The 22,173-nt window shown below is 38.4% G+C and overlaps 4 protein-coding genes across 6 annotated transcripts in view; 2 read left to right on the plus strand and 2 right to left on the minus strand.

Moving 5' to 3' along the window:
* LOC311056349 (cytoplasmic phosphatidylinositol transfer protein 1-like) overlaps positions 1–22,173 on the minus strand; it is a gene marked incomplete at its 5' end in the record, with an annotated part of 125,382 nt that overhangs the window by 85,973 nt on the left and 17,236 nt on the right. The gene's annotated exons all lie outside the window — the stretch shown is intronic.
* On the minus strand, positions 1,775–17,065 carry LOC311056351 (rano class II histocompatibility antigen, A beta chain-like). 2 transcript variants are annotated; one of them, XM_084072916.1, is made up of 5 exons: positions 16,973–17,065; positions 16,580–16,840; positions 16,158–16,451; positions 2,680–2,814; positions 1,775–2,367 (listed from the first exon to the last, which is right to left on the minus strand). In XM_084072916.1, exons 1-5 carry the CDS (start codon positions 17,016–17,018, stop codon positions 2,246–2,248), a joined length of 858 nt encoding a protein of 285 aa, XP_083929042.1. In that variant the 5' UTR covers positions 17,019–17,065; the 3' UTR covers positions 1,775–2,245. The 2 variants fall into 2 exon arrangements, with proteins under 2 accessions (XP_083929042.1, XP_083929043.1); XM_084072917.1 differs by lacking the exons at positions 16,158–16,451; positions 16,580–16,840; positions 16,973–17,065 and adding exons at positions 3,038–3,331; positions 3,436–3,693; positions 3,857–3,976 and having other exon boundaries at positions 1,779–2,367.
* On the plus strand, positions 5,415–7,745 carry LOC311055732 (H-2 class II histocompatibility antigen, A-Q alpha chain-like; the record flags this gene model as incomplete). The annotated part of the gene is made up of 4 exons (XM_084072000.1): positions 5,415–5,489; positions 5,657–5,896; positions 6,030–6,311; positions 7,627–7,745. Exons 1-4 carry the CDS (start codon positions 5,435–5,437, stop codon positions 7,743–7,745), a joined length of 696 nt encoding a protein of 231 aa, XP_083928126.1. The 5' UTR covers positions 5,415–5,434.
* The window catches only part of LOC311056352 (H-2 class II histocompatibility antigen, A-R alpha chain-like), a 9,731-nt gene continuing 763 nt past the window's right edge, over positions 13,206–22,173 (plus strand). Inside the window, exons 1-3 of one of the 2 annotated variants that reach the window (XM_084072919.1) lie at positions 13,206–13,316; positions 13,588–13,805; positions 21,314–21,595. In XM_084072919.1, the coding sequence (XP_083929045.1) occupies positions 13,754–13,805; positions 21,314–21,595 (334 nt within the window). In that variant the 5' untranslated portion in view covers positions 13,206–13,316; positions 13,588–13,753. Of the gene's footprint in view, positions 13,317–13,587; positions 13,806–19,825; positions 19,892–20,556; positions 20,809–21,313; positions 21,596–22,173 lie in introns of those variants that run through there. The other variant, XM_084072918.1, reaches the window with a different exon arrangement.

The raw sequence follows: 22,173 nt of genomic DNA on the forward strand, positions 1-22,173 counted from the left end.
ATAATTTTGTTTTGCCTTTATGGAGGTACGGGACAACAGCTATAGCACAACAGTGTGTACTAAATTAGTTCAGAAACTATATACATTTCTCCAAAATACACCATACACAATCCAAATTACTTTGAATATAAAGACTTGGAAAGTCATAGTAATGTGATTGTTGGCAAGAACATGTATTTGATATTATTTGACCTTTGCATCACGTGCATACAGTGTACCTGTAGAAAATGTATTTTCTCAGGTTCCAGGTTTTAGGTCAATGTTATATGATCTTGTCTGGTGTTAAGAGAGGGAAGTTCAAATCGTGGCTACTGTAACTGATGTCTGTCTTTCACCCATTTAACACTTTCAAACCAGAAGGTGTTTGGTGTAGGAGGTTTAAAAGAGAGAACTTTTTGTTAATGAGTGGCTCAGACAAAATGCAGACAAACAAATTCCATACTGTTAAAGTACAGATTACAGTATCAGTCAGCTTTGTTTTATTGTCTCAATTTAATAATAAAAAACATTATCATATTTGTCATAGATCAAATCATCACTCTGGATACATTACAGACTGATTATAACAAAACAAAGCATTAAGATCATGTATTTTATACTAGATAGATACTAAATAATACACAAGACAAACACTTCACTAAGCTATATGAATACAATAATATAACTTTAAAAAAAGAATAAGAATCATCCCAAAAATAGCCACAACAGTTTCAGTAAGGCTTCTAGCCACTATTGTCAACAATGCTATTTCTACCTGTTGTTTCCTCAGGTCCTGACGGCTACAACCCACAATTTACACAGTCCTGGGTAGATTAGCACTCCACTGAGTGCAACTTTCTAGTTCTCTATCTTTAGGCTATCTGCCCGTTTCCTGACTGCAGTTAATTTGTTTAACTTCTTTGATTCCTTGTTTAATAAAACCCACTGATGCACGCGGTGTTGAAAGGACCACAATGGAAACAAGCCTTCAGGCTTTCTTGTGTTTTTATACTTTTGAATAAATTTTCAATAAAGTGCTCAATAAATCAATCAATCAATAAATCAATCAAAACCGTGTAACAAGACTCCACAAAGTGCTCTTTCATAACAGTTTCACTTTAAAAAGAGGTTTGAAGTTTATAAATTAATATAACAAAACTCCAAACTACTTGAGCTGTCACTGGTACTAAAGTCTGTTCCAAATCTGTTCCAAACTCAACAAATCGCAGGTACACTTACAGGTTCATAACTTCTGGTCCTGAACTTTGATATCATCCAGGGACATTTGAGGTCACATTATTGTTTTTTTATTTATCTTCTCTCTCTTCCCCTTTCCCCCCTGCCCCCTCATCTTCTTCTTCCCTTTATGGAAATAACAAAAACGATGACACTTGCACAACAACTGATTTCATTATGTTCTATTTTACACCTGTATGTGTAATGTGATGTGACAATAAAGCTGATTCTGATTCTGATTATCAGCAGGGAAAATACTAAACAAAAAACAGAACGATGTACTATATACAGTATACACCTACTGCTTGCATCTCATTCTGCGGCAAGTGACAAAACCATTACAGTAAAAGACAGTACAACTATTTGATAATATCAATAGAACATGATTTAGTTTTAAACCCCATTCACATAACCCCCTCCCCCCCCTCATCATCTTCTTCTTCCCTTTATGGAAATAACAAAAACGATGACACTTGCACAAAAACTGATTTCATTATGTTCTATTTTACACCTGTAAACCTGTGATGTGACAATAAAGCTGATTCTGATTCTGATTATCAGCAGGGAAAAAACTAAACAAAAAACAGAACGATGTACTATATACAGTATACACCGTCTGCTTGCATCTCATTCTGCGGCAAGTGACAAAACCATTACAGTAAAAGACAGTACAACTATTTGATGATATCAATAGAACATGATTTAGTTTTGCCCTAATAATGACCTAAACCCCATTCACATCTGGCCATATTACAACACCCCGGTCGGGTCATACCAAAGACTATAAAAAAGGGACCCAATGCCTCCCTGCTTGGCACTCAGCATCAAGTGTTGGATTGGGGGTAAATCCCTGTGACATACTAACATGTCCAGGGGGCGCACTAGTACATCATGGCTGCCTCACGCTACAGAAACAGGAGAAAGGCTCCTGCCCTATGGGGCCATATGACTCGGCAAGGCTTTACTTATATTACAACAGCATGTTATGATTCTTCAGATCATTACAATAAGACCACCTCACATGCACCAGTTACAGTTCTGGTTCTGAAGCTTCCTCCATCCCTCCAGGTGGAAGGAGTTCTTCAACAGGACCTGAAGCTTCATCCATCCCTCCAGATGGAAGGAGTTCTTCAACAGGAACCAACACCTGATCTGTTGACATCGGTTGAACATGATTATTTTCTAGAATTGTATATATATATATATAACACTGCTGAAATATTTTTTTAAACATAAAATGTAACCAGCAAAGTACTAGAGAATCCCTTTTTCATAGGCAGGCCTGATCATGATATGTAGCAGCACAAAAAAACATGTTTTAAGTTGATTAAAACTTTAGTGTAATTCAAAAACACTAACATCCTCAATTTTGCCTGCTGTTACTTCATATTAGATTTAGAAATAGTAGATTAATTAGTGAAGGGTGTTATCTTATCTAGGTGTCATTGTGGTCAGTCCTCTTACCTTGGTTCAGAGTGATGTGTGCTGCAGACTTTTTCTTGTAGTAGATCAATCCAGTGAACACAAAGACCAGGCCAAGCAGCAAACCAGTTGATCCAACTACTATTTGATTCCTGTCTGACTCAGGAAGGGAGGAGTCTGAAATGTTCACACCAATCTTCTCTTAGAAACGACTCATACTGTTTAGTAAACTACACCGTGCAACTTCACCAACTCTTAATTTATAATTTTGGATATTATTTAATGCAGTAAAGTAACTCATGAGTTGCACAATTTAATGTTGTTGCTCATACAATGACAATAGATGAATTCAATTGAATTATACATTATTTTGTAAACATAAATGATAAAACACCCTCACCCCAGTGTTGAAACATAGGCTCAGTGAGGCTGGGGTGTTCCACCATACAGGTGATCGTCTCTCCTGATGTTGGAGTGTACTCCAGGAAGGAATGGAATTGATAATAGAAATCTCCATCAGACAACACCTGAGAGGAACTGAGATCTGTAGTGATTTCCTGGCCGTCTCTCAGCCACGTGACTAGGATTTGTTTGGGGTAAAAGTTGTATGCACTGCACACAAGCATGGATGGATGTCTGCCTCTGGGCGGCTTCACTGATTTCACTGCAATGTTGGGTTTAGCTGTCAGCATACCTGGAACAAACAAGTTATGATATAGAAGCAATTTTTCCGCCCCCATATATGCCAAGATTTAGTCTATGCATAATGAAAACACATATGATTATGTTCCTCATTACCTAAAGTTGTTTTTAGCAGTGGCATGTTGTTACGGCACAAAATGATCTCCATATGTTTTCTATGATGTTTGTCACCAGGATTGCTCTGAGCTTTTGCTAGTATAATGCCTTTGGCTGAGTATCCTGTCCAGTTGCCTTGGGTGCTGTTGAACGTCATTTGAATTTCTTTGTTTAACGACAAACTTGATATATACTCAACGTTATGACCTTTGAGTAAACAGTAAGAAGTTTGCTGAAAGAAATTTCCATTTGAAGAAACTGCAAAGGAAGGACACATATGTAATGATGTCAGTTATATTAAAAATGAAAACATCAAATCCAAATTTGTAATATTGTACGTATAGCCAATTGTATTATTTATCTTAACTTAAAAAGAAATGCTGCCATTTAATATTTCATTGATACATGCAAAGTATGCCACTCACCCAGACTGAGAAGAGAGAAAGGAATTAAAAAAGAGAAATTCTTGAAATACATGCTTTCATATGAATAAATATCTCCAATGATAAACTTTCTATGTTAGATGTTAACTTGCGAGCTCAACACTGACGATGAAGCAAAAACAGGAAAATGAATTCAAGTTGCAGAAGTCTCACAACAGGACTCCGCCTTTAATGTGACAATAACATACACTCATCACTATTGAGGTCTAAAGTCAAGTTAAGCAGGACTTCTTGAGTAATATGTATTTTTCCATTAATGCAATATGTTCATTTGATCATAATTAATCATAATTATGGCATATTTAATTACATGTTAAAGCCGCACTATGTAACTTTCCTATTCTACCCCGGATTTGAACCCTATTTCTGGTGCAAGTGATGAAATATTTTTTTATATGTATTTTTCCTGAGGAACCATTAATAACAACTAATGCAATATGTTCATTTGATCATAATTAAACATAATTATGTCATATTTAATTGCATGTTATAGCCGCACTATGTATAACTTTCCTATTCTACCCGGATTCGGATTCTATTCAAATCCAAACCCTATTTACGGTGCAAGTGATGAAATATTCTTTGTATTTCTTACCATTGAGCTATTAGAGCCTGCCTGCTTGCTCAGGGGATAAACTGAACCTTGCCCTTCAGGTCAAAATTGATGTCAGATCCTGTGTCTAAGTAGGGGGGCGGCCATAGCTGAGTGGTTAGTGAGCCCGCCTAGGGAGCCAGAGGCCCTGGTTGCCCCAGGTCCAATTCCCGGCCAGGGCAGCATATGTGTCGATGAAATGAAATTTGTCCCTGAGCAAGACTCTTAACCCCTAATTGCTCACAGGTTCTCATTGGAAACAAGACCGCAAGGACTTTCATGAACGACCTGTTAAAAGGAATTATCCTTTATCCTAGGTGAGACCTTTACATTGATTATAGGCTCTTGGTTTACCTATAGATTACTATTTCTATGCATTTGATGTATTAGGCTACCTCATGTTTAGCTAAATGCCAAAATTGTACCAAGTTTCACGCTTTTATGAAAAAGTTAATGATTCACCTAATATTTGGGACAAAACCACCAGACTAATGGCATTTCAGGCTCTGAATAAGTTACTATTTATGTTGTGTTTGTGCCCTGTATTGTTTTTTAATTAGATAAAGTATAATCATTTTAAAAAAAACCTGCTATTATGTAAATTTCATTAATCCGGCACCAGACATTGGCTTATCAGTACAAGTTTTAAAACAATCCTCTTAAGTTTTCAGTAGGCTCTGTGAGAACGACAAGTGAGTGAAACATGTCTAAAATAATTTAAAACAACAAGGTGTTTTTTCTTTGGCACTGTACCAATACACTATGCCTTCCACAACACTGGTACCTCTTCCAGGCACAGATATATTAACAAAATGAGGAAAAACTACAGCTTTATTTGCATGAACAACTTCCTGTTGGCACCAGAATGAGATTAATTAATAACTTCCTCCTTTTCAAATCCTCGCCAAATGTACGTGTGAGTTAATACAGTAGATTCTGCAGCACACTTCAACAAGACAATACAATGTACGTTGAAATGATTCTCCTTTTTTCTGGAGCTTTTTGCACCTGTCAACAAAGTAAGTACATGAGTATTTCATATCCTATCTTATTCGCACGCCTTGGCTGTGCCTAATGACCTTTATCGCATGACGGATTAAAGAAACGCATATGAACAATTCTGACTCAGTGGGCAAACTGCTTAAGAGCTAGTTTAGAAATTAAGTTGTGAATTCTTCTCTTTCAGTAAGTCATGTACTTCTACATCACGGGGGTTGCTTCGAGACTGGTGATGCTCTAGTCTCTGTGACATTTGATGGTGATGAAGTCTACTATGCAGACTATAAGAAGGGAAAGCTAGAGTGGGACTCTAGGATCCCATCAGCTATACGTCCTCCCTATGCCTACATTGAAGCGTACGAAGCCAATATCTACTGCCCACATGACAAGCACAACTGGGATGATGTATCTGTGCCTTATATCAAAGGTAAGTCACGTTTTTGAACCAACAGGTCTCATTGATAATACACTTTAGATGTACGACATAATTTCTATTCTGACTATTTTATAAATAATTAAATAGCTAAATAATTTATCTTTCACCCTGATGTAACCCTCAGAAGCCCCTGAAACTGTGATCTACACCAAAGATGAGGGGATAGTGGGGGTGGAGAACACTCTCATCTGCTTTGTCAACAACTTTTTCCCTCCTTCCATCAAAGTGAAGTGGACCAAGAATGATGAGGAAGTCACTGTAGAAGATCCTGTTCTCTCGTATTTACTTAATCCTGATCTGACCTATCACCACATCTCCACCCTGACCTTCACCCCCCAGGAGGGAGACGTCTATGCCTGTACTGTGGAGCATGAAGCTCTGCAGGAGCCTCAGACCAGGTTTTGGGGTGAGAACCTTACAAGTTCAAAGTTTTATATAATAATAATTATTATTATCATCATCATTATTGTTATTATTATTTTCCAAATTAGAGTAGACAATTTAGTTGTTATGCCAATTAACCCTTCTCACACATTTCTGTGTTGCCACTGGTGTTATACCCTACTGGCTCACCTGCCGTTGCGGTGCCCTCACTGGGAGGACGTAGCGCCTCCACCCTACTCCTCCCATTCAACATTCCCCACCCCCAGCCTGTAGAAGCTAGGTGCTAATGAAGCAACCATCCCCGCCCAGCTTCCCTCCCCCGAACACGTATAGACAATCAGCAAACCCAGATGCACAGCAGTCGGGGCCGGACTGGAACCAAAATTCAGCCCTGGCATTTGGTCCGAACCGGCCCACCATCCCCCGGACCATTTTGTGAACGGGGGGGGGGGGGGGGGATGTCACTGTTTTAACCCAGCAGCCCTATGTAAATTACGCCATTGCTGGAAAGCATCCCAGCCCAAACATTAACGTAACTAATTGGGCCGCGCGACCCGGAAATGACCGTAATAATCCTAAAATGGGAGCCAAAAAAAATGTTTTTTTGGGCGGCCCAACCAGTCCGCCCCTGACCGCAGTGAATTCGAACTCCTAGACTCCGCGGTGGTGAACATTTTACTTTACACCTGCGCCCGACCAGTTGATGGCCAGTAATAATTTATACCCAAACTATCAAATGCTTCCGAAAGTGTCAAATAATCATGTCATATTGATGGACAAATGTAACAGAGTGGCTCAGAGCCTCCGCCTAAAGACCAAAAGCCATATATAATATATGGATGTTTGGCCCTTGCTTGGACAAAGAGATACATATTGTCACTGCCAGGATGAAACCTTGTATCTCCATACTTAAATGTTTAACATGTTTTAATACATAAGTGCCCTACATATTGCCATGCGATGCTTGTGTTCAGTAATTTCAGAATTGTTTTGAACTTCCAGGTAAAGTGATTAAGTTTGTCTGTGAGTTTTATAAATATTTAACTAATGAAAAGTATTAAAACAAGCTTATGACAAAAAAAATAACTACATTGGATCCATTGGAACACAGAATTGTTTTAATATTTATTTTTCATTTCCTGAAAAGTAACATACAAGGTTTCTGCCGGACAGCGACGATATCTAAAAAGTCCATTAAGTAATAATATTTTTTTGTATGTATGTATATAATGTATTTATTTGTAGAATTGTATCCAGTTACTTCTTTTAAGTAATTTAGTATGATCAAAGGTGTGATCAAACAGTTCCATGGGGTTTCATTGATGTGTTTTTCACAGATCCTCCTGACATCACTGAGAGCAGCTCTGCTCCAGCTGTCTTCTGTGGAGTTGGTCTGACTCTGGGTCTGCTGGGCATCACTACTGGAACATTCCTCATTGTTAAAGCTAAGAAATGAATACTATTTCATTATGCTCAGGCCTAATTCTGTTTTGAGTGATAAATAGCGGCAAGTGATTTTTGTGTTTTGTTTTGTTAAAATAAGTGTTAAATAGTTCAGTAACACAGGTTTCCCTGAGTCTCTAGCTCTTTAGAAAACAGAAAATAATTTTTTTCATCCTATCAGCAGAGAGAACACATACAAGATACAGGATAAGCAAGTGTAATTAGAAGCAATGAAACCCCACAAATGAGCAGATGAAATTGGAGCTGGAACACTATCAAATTGATGCTCAAATTTCCTGATTGGATGAAATTGGCAAACCACCTGAACCTTTTCTGTTTATCAAAGTGCTAGAGAGACAGGCAGACCCCTGTTACTGAACAAACACTCTATAGCAAGTATATGATCAGAATATAGAGCTTTAACTTTTTGACCCAAAAAAACAAAAACAAAAATCTTGTATGTTTTTATTATCTTTATTCTTCGGTTTTAAATATGTATTTAAATTTAACACAAAAATGATTTAATTTAACATAAGTGTTGCATTGCAAATTCATGGCTTTGTTTGCAAAGATTCCAAAGATGACCTATACAAGTTAAAGAATATTTTTTACATGATAAAATGCCAGAACTACAAAGAATGTATTCAACAGGCATTTTATGACAGTTCCTAAACGGAATCTTTACCACAGGAAGTTGTCCAACAGTACTTTAGTTTATGCACTTTTCTATAACTTTGAACTGTAATCTTGTATGCACTGGTGTTTGATTACAGTATGACTTGAATGATGAATATAAACCATACAAATATTGTGATTAAGCTGGAAAATACTGCATCTTTGGAGTTGATTCTGTCCAACTTTAGGTGATGTAACTTTGTATCTACTATAAAATAAAACAAATCCTTTAAGTTCCTGTTTGTTGTCTGGACCATATACTGTACACCAACTGTAGACCTGAATAAAATCTCCACTTGAGGAAACTGTAATAAGGAAACACCTAAGTATTGATGTCTCACTATGGGAAAAACACCTAATAATTGATGTCACACTGCTGTTGAGTGCAACCCAGAATGTGATGTTGTTGGGTGACTGAGAATGAGGAAAAACTACATCTAACCCTGGCATCAACAATGAACCAAAACCTGATCCTGTTGGCAGCATCACAACAACCTGTAGCGTCCTCCTTTTCAAAACTTCTCCAGTGTACGAGAGAGGTTGATACGGCAGAGAAATATACAGATTGATTCTTTACAACAGGAAGTTGTCCATCAGTAATTGTACTTTATACAAATATTACTACTTTTTTTATGCACTTTTGTAAATATAAATGCTTCTGTGAGATGGTGTTTGACTACAGTAGGCCTTTGTTTATTTTTTCATCACAAAATAAAAAAGGAAATCCACAAATACGTTTTTATTCTATTCTATACATCCGTCTGATTAACTACTCAGATTTTGCTCCATTTTGCTCCACCAAAAAGCAATACCATTGAAGCAGAAACATATTTAGAACCTTGCAATCAAACTGTAAAGTTAGAATTTAGAGTTTTGATTTCAGGTGAACATACAGAAATACAGAAATGTCAGAGGAGTGAAAAGTCCTGAGTCAAACTTGTTCTGAGATGGAAGAAGTAATTTCTTTGGCAAATGTGATTGTTTTTATTGACATCCAACTGCCACCGTTATTGTTCTGTTTTCTTCCTCATGACTTCACTAATCGTTCCTCTAAAACAACACTGGCTGTGACTTATTTATCGGTGCCAGATGAGCATCTTGCTTGCTCATGGGCAATATAACCCTGATGCATTACACCAGGGGTATTCAACTAGATTAGGCAGGGGGCCACAACTGTAAAATAATTTGGAGTTGGGGGCGCGCGTGCATGTGCGCACACGCGCACATTTTTTCGGGTCTAATTCGGTTCTATTTGACCAATATAAATCAACCTTTTTTCGGGTCTAATTCGGTTCTATTTGACCAATATAAATCAACCTTTTTTTGGGTCTAATTCGGTCTAATTCGGTTCTATTTAAGGTTCTAAGTTCCAATGAAAGATGGCCTTTCAATAACTAATGAAGGAGAAATAATTTGTACTGTTTTAACTTTGATAACATAAAAACGAACATATATTTACATAAATAATAATTATGATTTTTTTTTTTTTTTTTTGGAATATGGACAGGGGCCACAAGGAAGCTTCTCGCGGGCCGCACGTGGCCCGCGGGCCGCCAGTTGAATATCTATGCATTACACAATACAACTTCAAAAGGTTCTTTGCCAGATTAGTTACAAACAAATCAAAGCAAATAAACTTGTCTTATTATTTTCTGACCCCAAAGTCACTGAAATGCACTTATCTGGCGTTAAGAGTGGGAGGTTCTGATCTGTATCTTTTGAGGGGCTTTAAGAGAGAAATGCCCCCCATTTCACCCATTCAACATTATTAAACTAAAACGTGTTTAGTACGGTGTAGGAGGTTTGCAATATATAAAATAAAAACAATGGTGCAACAAGCTTTTGGTGAGGCCGATTCTACAAAGGCCTTCTAAATCAGCAGTTCTCACGCTTTCAAGATGTTTAAAAAATAGCAGATGTAGCTATAGCTCGCAGCGCGGCACGAAGTGACACAGTGTGAGCTTGTAGATCTGCTATTTTTGAATAGCCAACGTTTAGAATCTAAAATGACACAGATGACCCGGTTTGAATGAAATACAGACAAATATAAATTCCACGTTGTTAAACAACAGACAAATTGTGCAATGAAATAATGTGTTACCCTCAGGATCACACTCTCTGCGCATCCGTTGTATTGGTGAAATTAAGAGCAGACAAGACCGTAAAAATTAAGTGTGATTTATTAATCAAGCAGTAGGTTAAAAGTAAAACAGAATGAATACAGAAATGTACTCAACAACAGTGATCTCTGGGCTCCACTTCCTTTTCAGCAAACAGGTTGCATCGAGGTCAGTTCACAAAGTCAGAATATCCCTGGAGCCGTATTAATACATAGAATAATGGGTGGTCCTCTAGTTGGGAGCGACATCTCCTTTTGTCTGCATGTCGCCATCTGACTCAGCAATTCTCTGCAAGCCATCGGTTTGGCACTTCTATCAACCTGCATCTTAAAGATTAGAGAAGTACAAAAAGGAACCAATACCACAAATCCAGACAGATGACCTTTTCCTCACACCAACAGCTGGGCCATTTGATCGACAGTTGCTTATTCATATCCTGTTGTTAGTTCTATATTTCTGTAAGCTAAGCCACTCTTACTATTTAAATCATACATGGGGCTTTTCACTGTCATTGTTCTGAGATAACCTTTTCATTAAATGGATTCAAGTGCATGACAATCATGAGCACACTTATTATATTTGTCTTAATGATTACATTGGTTGTTAATATATTCTTTTTAGTCCTTATTAGGACAGCTATGAAACAATAGTAATTAAAGCAACCACACAATCTTGTTATAATAACTGGTAACAAGCAAAGCTTTAAAAGGATATCAACATTGGATAAAATTGGTATCATGACCTGAAAATACATTTTATGTTTAATACAGAGCTGGAGAGACAAAGCGACTCATGTTACTGAACAAAAAAACTATAGCAATGATGAGTACTATGAGCTATTTAATCACTTAGCCTACCTTTAATATGGCGGCACCCGGGAGCAGTTAGGGGTTAAGTGTCTTGCTCAGGCACACTTCAACACATAGATAAAAGGAGATGTACTGTACATCGGTTATGGCCATAAAAATATGGAATAGTTGTGAAAACGACTTAACAAAGTGCAGTGCAATCTATAAATTCAAGAAAATGATAATATAGTAGATAAATATAAAACTTCATTATAGTCCATAAAATATTATTAATATAGTGAAATGTCCACATTTTGCTTTTGTCTTTTGCATAAATGCTATGCCATTGTTTCTATGTTATTTATAATATAAGGTAAAAAAGGGTAGGCATTATAAGCTACGGCTTCAGCCCACACCTTTTCGGTCCATGTGTTGTTTTTGTGCTGTTTGTTATGACTAACTCTGTACATGGCTTAAGACTGAAATAAAACCATTCATTCATAGACTGGTTGGACCGGCTGGGTGGATTTGGAATGTAATGTACACAGGGTCTTACAATTACATAAATTGTTCAGATCTCATTACAGCTTAGGAGAGGGAACAAATGAAAGTGGTTAAATTAACGCAGGCATTTTAGGGTGTAGAGCTTCAACATTCACTTTAAACACTCACCACCAGAAACTAGAATGTGTTGAGAGTTCATATCCTTTAACGCTTTAGTTATTACCAGTTGTTGGTCTAATAATATTATGTGGTTGCTTTAAGTATTATTGTTTCATTTTTAATAGTCTTTGAAATAATTAAGACAAATATAATAATTGTGCTCATTGCTGTTGAAAAGCTAGCTTATCTTAGAACGATGGCAGTGGAGAATCCTGTGTGTGATTCAAAAAGTAAAGAGTGGATTATAAAAACATAGATGTGGTAACAGGATATGATTAAGCAACTGTTAATGTCAAACAGTCAAATGGCCCGGTCAGATAGCCGGGTTTCTGTTCCTCTTTGTCTGTCTCTAACTTTAATAAACTGCAGGTTTGATAGAATTGCTTCACCAACGGCTTGCAGAGAATTGCCGAGTCAGTCAGATGGCAACGGGCAGACGAAGGAGGTGTCTCTCCCAACCTGAAGACCAACCCCACATTTCAGTATATAAGGGCTCTAGGGACAGATAGGGGGGCTTCGTGAACTGGCCTCAGTACAACTTGTTGCTGATAAGGAAAGCGATAGTTTGAGCCCAGAGACTCTGTATCACATTTCTATTTTCAATCTGTAATTATTTTAACTCACTGCTTGATTAATAAATACACTTAATTTCAACAGTCTTGTCAGCTCTTAATTTCACCATACAACGGACGCGCGGAGATAGCGTGGGGGTAACACGGGGTAACAAATTATCTCACTGCACAATTTGTCTGTTGATTGCATAGCTATTTCCAACAAATGATTCTCCAATTTAATGTATAACTACAGTATAAAAACACCTGTCTCTAATAATGGCATGTCTCTACTAAAGCGCACGGTGCTGTTCAAATAAATACAAGCCTGGGCTATTTTTGGGCAGTTTTATGGGTATACTGCAGAGCACAAATATACACACAGAAATGTACAACACACATTTAAATTAGCTAAGTAAACATTAATGTTGGTTAGACAGTCTTTACCTTTCATAATGTTTTTTTCTGGGGGTGGGACATTGCTCTATAAGTCAAGTGTACAACTTTTGCCACAATACAAAAATGTAATTGAAATTTCCAGGGACCCAGACGTATTAACTAGAGTAGACAGAGGAAAAACTACAGCCGTCTTTGCATGAATAATGTCCTGTTAGTGCCACTATGAATCAAGCAGCCTGCCAGCCTCCTCCTTGTCAAAGCCTCGCCCCGATGCTATGCTTGAGTTAATACAGTCGATACTGCAGCGAGCCTCAGCAAGACGATAGAATGTACCGGTGCTTTGAAATTATTATTATTTTCTCTGGAGCTTTTTGCACCTGTGAACAAAGTAAGTACTGTAGGCCTATACTTATTTTTCCCTATCCCTGATCTTTTGTAGTTTTACAAGTGATCAAATGTCCTAACTTCATAGAATATCAGTAACGTCTAGTATCGTCCTGTCGTAACTATAGAATGAGCCAAAGTTAAAGGTAAACAGTGATAGTTAATTATTGCAGAATCATTTATTTAAGGGATGTTTGCCCTCCAAAGTAACCCTTAAATGACTGTTAGTGACAAAAAATGACGGTCATTCATCAATTCTTCTCCTTTTATTGCAGTTCATGTACTTGAGCATAGCTATGGGTGCTTTAACGAGTCCGGTGACACTCTACTGGCGATGACTCTGGATGATGACGAAATATACCACGTAGATTTTAAGAGTGGAGCCAATCAGAAAGTGACACATTTTATGAAAGGTATTACCAGGAGGGGTGTCTTGGTACGATGCAGGAGAACTTTTTAGATACCACGTACGATATCGTGAAAGAGGACAAAGGTAACCGACAGGTCTCTGTTACGCCCAATTCACTCCAGCAGCATCTATGACAGTGATTTGCAAACTGTGGGCTGAGGTGTTGGGCTGTAAGGATATTAGAAACAATAAGATAACATATGATAAGATCTTTAAAATCCTGCGAGGGAAATGCAGTCACCAAAAGACAGACCTACTGAAAAGCAGTACATCAGTTTAAAATACAGTTACCCCTGTTAAACAGTTAAACCCTGTTGATGGTCACGTCACTCGCACCTTGCTGGTAAACATCCTATTCATTTTAGCCAATCAATATGTCATGTAATTGCTCGATATTGATTCAATGGACATCTACAGCTGCTAGTGTAGATCTTTGTTTTCATAATGGGCTGCTTTCCATTTTAGTCCATTTCTTCACCTCGATAGCAAACACAAGCGTTGACACGCGGTGACAGGCTCATAACTTCGGACACACACTATTACATAGCGTAGACGCTGCCGGTGTGAATAGGGCATTTGCATATTATTATTATATATAGGTACAGGACAATTAGCACAGCCGCATACACCAGATTAAAACAATACGAAAATACACCATACACATAATCAAAATAGTTTTTTTTTTTTTTTTAAAAGACCAGGAAAATATAATTGCACAGAAGAGTGATAATAATGGGATGATAATCCAGAAGGGTGTTGGCAAGAACGTTTATATGATATTATTTGACTCATGCATCTCCCAGGCATGCCTGTAGAATGTATTTTTCCTCAGGCCTCAGTTTTTTGTTATAATGTTACACTTTTCACTGTCATGTAACTATCTAAACATTTAACTACTGTATTTAAGAGAGAGATGCCCCCATATCACCCATTCAACACTTTCAAACTAGAAGGTGTAGGAGGTTTACACAAATTGGTGCAAAGAGCTTTTGGTACAAAATACAAATTCCATGCTGTTAAAAGTACAGACTACAGTATCGGTCGCTTTTGCATTTTATGGTCTAAATGTAATAATAAAAACAGTAACATATTTGTCATACTGTAGATAAGATCATCCCTATAGATACACTGACCCAAACAAATGCAGCATTAGGCCCCGTGTCCACCAACATGTTTTTTTCCTGAGCGCAGCACATGTTTTTAATTGTTTATAACGGGAGCACCGTGTTTTGGGAAACTCCAGTAGCTTGGCGTTGCGCTGGGCATTTACCCTGCGCCTCCAGGCGGGCGCCCCGGCGCTTTCAGACGAGAAAAAAAGCCAGAGAAAAAGCCCCCGTGGACACGGAGCCTTAAGATCATCACGGCTTGTATACTAGACACTAAACAATACACAAGATAAACACTGACTGCACTAACCTCTATGAATGAAATAAAATAACAACAAAAAAAAAGAAACAATATAATCATCCCCAAATATAACAGCAGCACATTATAATTGTTCAGATACGATAAGACCACCTCACATCCACCAGTTACAGCTCTGGTTCTGAAGCTTCATCCATTCCTCCCGTTGGAAAGAGTTAAAAGGTAAAACAAATGGTAAATGGTGCATCTTCTATATCTATATATCTTTCTTTATCCAACGTGCTTTACATTCACACACATTTACACAGCCATGGCAGAGGAAACCAATGCAAGGCACCAACCAACCTGCTCATCAGGAACAGTTAGGGGATCTAGTGTTTTGTTCAAGGACACTTTGACAGTAAGACAGGGGGAGCCCAGGATCAAACCAGGAACGCTTCAATTACCAGGCGGCCGCTCTACTGTAGCTCCTGAGCCACTTAATGCCCCAGGACAACAGGACTTTTAAGTTTCATCCACCCTTCCAGTTGGAAGGAGTGCCTCAACAGGAATTTCTGTTGAAATCAGTCAAATATTATTTTCTAGAATTATAAATGTACAATACTGTTTAAATGATTGTTTTATTTGTATTACATTAGTGAGATTAATTCACATTAATTAACCTGTCATGGAGGTTGGAGGTTTATATATAGGCGTGGTTGTGGTCAGTTCTCTTACCTTGGCGCAGAGTGATGTGTGCTAGAGACTTTTTCTTGTAATAGATCAATCCAGTGAACACAAAGACCAGGCCAAGCAGCAAACCAGTTGATCCGACTACTATTTCATTCCTGTCTGGCTCAGCAGGGGCGGAGTCTGAAATGTTCACACAAACATCTATTAGAAAAATATCATACTGTGTTTACTGTTTACTATGTTGTTGTTTATCTACTGTAAGTATACCAAATATTTTGGCTATTCTTTAGCACACTAACTCAGGAGTTGCACATTCTGTTGCACCTGCAATGACAATAATAATTGAATTGAATCATACGTGAGCTCATTCATTAAACACACATGATAACAAACTCTTACCCCAGTGTTGAAACATTGGCTCAATGAGGCTGGAGTGTTCCACCCTACAGGTGATCGTCTCTCCTGATGTTGGAGTGTACTCCAGGAAGGAATGGAATTGATAATAGAAATCTCCATCAGACATTAAGTGAGATGAACTGATATCTGTAGTGATTTCCTGTCCGTCTCTCAGCCATGTGACTAGGATTTGTTTGGGGTAAAAGTTGTATGCACTGCACACAAGCATGGATGGATGTCTGCCAGTGGACAGCTTCACTGATTTCACTCTCACGTTGGGTTTAGCTCTAAATACACCTGGAAGAAACAAGTTATGGTGTACAAATATAACGCATTAGCAAGCTATTGCTCAGCACCTGGGTATGCCCTGAGATTTATTAAAGGCACATGATTATGTGCACATAGGGGATAATTTCTGCCATTACCTAAATTAGTTTGTACTGCTGCTTTGTTGTTGATGCACAATAAGTCCATCTCCATTTTTCTTTCACTCTCATCTTCTTCCCAATCTTTTGCTACTAATATGCCCCGGGGGGTATGTCCTGTCCAGTGGCCTAGGGTGCTGTTGTAGGTCATCATTATTTGTTTGTTAAAATAGAACCTCACGATGTACTCGAGTTCCTTGAGCCCTTCACCTTTGAATATACACCTACCTACTGACAGCATGAAATGTCCATTTGAAGGAACTGTAATGGAAGGACACAAAAGTATTGATGTCACTTACAGTATACTAAAAACTAACTCATCCATTTTCTGAACGGAAATGCTGCTGTTTTATATTTCACTTATACAAGTAAAAAGAAGTTTAAGTTACTCACCCAGACCGAGAAGGGAAAAAGTAATTAAAAGAAGATAGTTTTTCATGTTTGCGATCAATAAATATCAAAACGTCTGTGTCATGAGAGGTTAACTTGTACACTGGAGCTCAACACTGACCATGAAACAAAAACAAGGAAATGAATCAATGTTGCGGCTGTCTCACGATGGGACCCGCCTTTAATAAAACACACTCACCACTTGTGATGTCAAAAGTGTACATACGCACCTTGTATTTACTACAACGTACTGTTTAAAACCAAATAATAAGCTTTATCAAAGATGAGAAAGAGGCGTTGCCACAATTATGAAACCCCATATTCCTTAAATAAACTGCTTACAGGATAGAGAAGACATGTTTTTTATGGTAGTGGGGACAATAGAGGCAACCTAGGTTTTATCCCTAATTAATGTCTATTGTCCCCCTGAAGAAGGTCCTAAATGTACGACTCAACTGATAGAGATGATGATAACACAAGGGAAAGGACTAATTATTATTTTATTGGTGGAGACTTTAACTTGACCTTTAACCCTAATGTAAGATTCAAACTGCTAAAACAAATACTGTAAGGCAGGAAAGAAAAGCCACAATATTAAAAGACAAAACAGTGTGCAGAGTCATGATTGGTAGAGATTATGGTGAGCATTACTGCCAATAATTAAAGATTATACATTTACTCTGGTAGGCATTCCACTTACTGTACAGTTGATTGGATTGCTTTCTATGTGTTAAAAATATGCACACACACGCGCACACACACACACACACACACACACACACACACACACACACACACACACACACACACACACACACAACGGCGCAGCGATGGTGAAGAAAAGGAACTTGAAAGGACACTTTCTGCCAAACCACAAACCACAAATCATTTGACAACGCTTCACCAGCCGAAAGTGAACTGAGAAAAATAAAGGAACCGAAATCTGAACCAGCAGCAAACACAGTGGCGTCAACTCAGCAAAAGCTAGGTATAGTATGGCAACTTGGCACGGTCACCTGACGGCATCAATATCAATGACCAGCAAACACTCATTTCATAGGCTATTGTGCTACAATATAACAAAGACCATAATGTGACATGACATATGTGTGTAAATGCCTTGAGACAACTTAAGCTTTCAAATGCAGTCTCTGTTTTTGTGTGAAGAATGCTTCCAGATATCAATTTTTAATTCCAACTAAACAACTGTCCGAGAGAACGCTTCCACTACCTGCTATTAACAACAATGCACCGCACTGACCTGACCTCCACAGATGGAACATATCATTAGATCAAGACAAGTGTTGGGGGAAATATAATACCTTATGAAATTGGTTATTTTGTTCAGATTTGGATTTGCTCCAACAGCAACATGACACTCTTGTTTGTTTTCATTAACCTTTAGGGTATTTCTGGGTAAACTTTAGGGTATTTTTGGGTACTTTGGGTAATTAGTATGATACTTTGGGGTATTTTTGGGTACTTTTGAGTAATTAGTATGACCCAAGCCAGTTGCTAAAGTTAAGACCACTTCAGGCCACCACAGCCTGGTACTGCGTGTGTGCACGAGACGAGGTTGCCACAGAAACAACATGAGGTAAGAACATTTTCCATGCGGTCACGGACAGTCACCAAAACTGAACTTGCCCCACTCAAACTTGTTTCCTTAAAATGGTAAAGGTACATTATATTATTACATTAACCCGTTCACACACATACTGTATATATTCACACACCGATAGAGGAAATACATGCAAGGCACCAACCTGCTTATCGGGAGCAGTTAGCCGGTTTAGTGTTTAGCTCAAGGGCCGGGGATCGAACAAGTAACCCTCCGTTTCGCAGGTGGCCGTCATTCTACCTTCTGAGCCACTGGCGCCCATAATGAGAGACTGCGCCCCAGCCATGGTGGCCCGCATCCGCAAAGCTAAATTATTTAATGATGTGTTGCAGTGCAAGCTGCTATTCTTTGGAGATTTCACATCTTTTGAATCGCTATGTTGTATTGAATTATTAACCACAAGTTCTACTGTTTACTACTCAAAGGCCACCTGAATACTCTGCCAACTTCATTGATTACTTTGCTGTCCATTATCTCCACCGACTCTCAGAGAAGGGCAACCATGACTTAAAGATCGACTGGCCGATCCCAAGGGTCTTTACAACAGTATTGACGACTTGCGAGCGTATGCATCATAAGCACCATGTCTCTAATAATGGCCTGTCTTCTAATAAAGTGCACAATGCCGTTCAAATAAATACAAACCTGAGCTTTTTTGGGGTTTGTTTTTAACCACTTAAACCCTGAGGAACACCGTAACCGGTGTTCCTCAGGGCTCAATACTAGTGTCTTTTCTGTTTTCTGTTATTAGCTGATCGACAAGCTCACAATACTAGTGTCTTTTCTGTTTTCTGTTATTAGCTGATCGACAAGCTCACAATACTAGTGTCTTTTCTGTTTTCTGTTATTAGCCGATCGACAAGCTCACAATGCGACGCAACGCGTCGCATTGTGAGCTTGTCGATCTGCTAATTTCAGCGAAAGCTTTCCCCACAATACCGATGCTGGGGTTTAAGTGGTTATGTTTTTTATGAGAACACCGCAGAGTACAATTGTACACAGATGTATCGGCACACATTTGATTAAAGTACATGTTTATTTTAGCTAGACAGCAGTCTTTACCTTATACATGATACACTGTATACCTTTTACACAGAGACATGATTAACTAGAAAGAGGAAAAACTGCAGCGGTCTTAGCTGCCACTATGAGTGGAATCAAGTAACTTCCTTCTTTTCAAAGCCTCAACTCGATGTATGTTTGAGTTAATACAGTAGATACAGCAGCACTTCCACAAGACGACAGCATGTACTTTGAAATTATTCTCCTTTTCTCTGGAGCTGTTTGCACCCGTGAACAAAGTAAGTACATCATTTTTTCTCCTATCCCTGATCTTGTTTTTTCACGTGATCAAATGTCCTCACTTCAGTGAAGAAGATCTATAACATATACAGTAGCATAATGTCTTAGGAATCTTTCAGATTTGGCAGGATATGGTTTATAGAACGATCAAAGCAACGTGAACTATATGGATTTATATTTTTCATGAAAATAAAAAGAATGAGTCAAAAGTCAAAGGTCAAGGTAAAGAGACAGTGATCACACAGCAAGTCATTTTTTTCCCCAGAATACTGTGTGTGTTTAAAGGGATAGTTCACCCAAATAATTACTTTTTTTTATCAATTAGTCACCCCATGGAGACTTGAATTCATGGATATTTTTTAGTTTTTGTCACATTCCTAAGCCAATAATTTGATGACCAGCGGACCGGTAGGCAGCGGTTCCGGTAGGAGACGCAAAGGAGACTCTTTGTGTCTCCTATCTGAACCGCTGCCGGTCATCAAATTATTGGCTTAGGAATGCGACTAAAAATAAAAAAATATACAGTATATATATCCATGAATTCAAGTCTCCATGGGGTGACTACTGAATAGGAAAAAAGTCATTTTGGGGGTGAACTATCCCTTTAAGGGATGTGTGCCCTCAAAAGTAAAATGATGGTGATTCCTATTTTTATTTTTTTTAGCTGTTCATGTACTTGAACATAGCTATGGGTGCTTTGACTCCGGTGACACTGTACTCGCCATGACTCTGGATGCTGATGAAATCTACCACGTAGATTTTAAGAATGGAACGGTGGTGGAGTGGGACAGCAGGGTCCCATCGACCCTCCATGCAGACAGTGCCACTTTTTATGCCCTGTATTACAAGGAAGGATGCCTTGAAAACATGCAAGAGAGCTGGATGAACACGACTGAGATTGTGAAAGAGGACAAGGGTAAGTGAAGCTGTTTAGAACCAACATGTCTCTGTTACACCCAGTCAGTGGTGTAAATGAACTTAGTACATTTACTCTAAGTACTAAGTACTTTACTTAAGTACAATTTTTAGGTCTTTTTTGTTTTTACTTTACTGGAGTATTTCCAATTGTCAATACTTTTACTTCTACGGCCAGTACATGTCAGAGGCAAATATTATACTCCACTACAATTATTTGAAAACTTTAGTTACTAGTTATTTTGTAGATTTTGATTATTATTGCTAAACATACATTACCCACTTCAGCCCTATTTACATTTCGGCCATTTGAAAATAGCAGATCTACAAGCTCACAATGCGTCGCGATGCGACGCATTGTGAGCTTGTAGATCTGCTATTTTCATAATATTTTTGGATGGACTAGAGTTGACACCGCTGGTGTGAATTGGGTTGTTAGGGTCTTTTGATAAAACTTTAAATAATGAAATAAATAATATGTCAAATAAATTATGTTTAACCCTCAGAAGCCCCAGAAACTGTGATCTACACCAAAGATGAAACAATAATGGGGGAGGAAAACACCCTCATCTGCTTTGTCAACCACTTTTACCCTCCTTCCATCAAAGTGAAGTGGACCCAGAATGATGCAGTAATCAAGGCAGAAGATCATGTTCTCTCATATTTGCCTAATCCCGATGGGACGTTCCGCCACATCTCCACCCTGACCTTCACCCCCCAGGAGACAGACGTCTATGCCTGTACCGTGGAGCATGAAGCTCTGCAGGAACCTCAGACCAGGTTTTGGGGTGAGAACTATAGCTCTGGTCCATAGCGTTAGAAGGAGTTCTCCTTAACGCTATGGGACTTTCGATCAGGCTGCGCAGCCTCTCGTCTGTAGTAAAAAATAAAAAATACACTTTGCTACTCACCAAAATAAAGATGGTTTTATGAAGTTGAAAGCCTACTCTACTTAGTGGGAACACTCTGAGCCCCCCACCTCACGTCTAAAATACACTTTTTTGCCGGAAAAGCAAATATTTCACTGGAAGGAAAAATCTGGTCAATAGAAAAATTCCATCGACCAGATCTGTAGAGGGCGCAGTGGAGTAACTAAAAATGTTTTTAAACAAGACTAAACAAATGCACTCACACAGCTTAGTGAATATTTCCCTATTAATTGACAATGCACAATGAAAAACGACGAACATCAGTTCAGTGTTAAAGTTAGCCGTTTGGAGAAAGGGGTGCTGCACAGAGCACATATATCTCCGCCAGGCTGGCCAAACTGCCTGGCGGAGATAAATAACAACATATTGTATTTATTTTTGAAATGTATTCAGTTCATTCACTTCTGAGATATTGTGTAGGAATCCAGCGCTATAGT

Source organism: Gymnoscopelus microlampas (genome assembly GCF_963454915.1).
Source record: "Gymnoscopelus microlampas genome assembly, chromosome: 11".
Classification (NCBI taxonomy): domain Eukaryota; kingdom Metazoa; phylum Chordata; class Actinopteri; order Myctophiformes; family Myctophidae; genus Gymnoscopelus; species Gymnoscopelus microlampas.

Excerpts from the sequence above, each read along its gene's own strand:
- LOC311056351 (XM_084072916.1), bottom strand. The coding sequence starts at position 17,018 with ATGAAAAACTATCTTCTTTTAATTACTTTTTCCCTTCTCGGTCTGG. Across the intron at positions 16,841-16,972 it reads TTTTTCCCTTCTCGGTCTGG|TTCCTTCAAATGGACATTTC; the intron begins GTGAGTAACTTA and ends CTTCCATTACAG. Across the intron at positions 2,368-2,679 it reads ACACATCACTCTGAACCAAG|ATCAGGTGTTGGTTCCTGTT; the intron begins GTAAGAGGACTG and ends CGATGTCAACAG.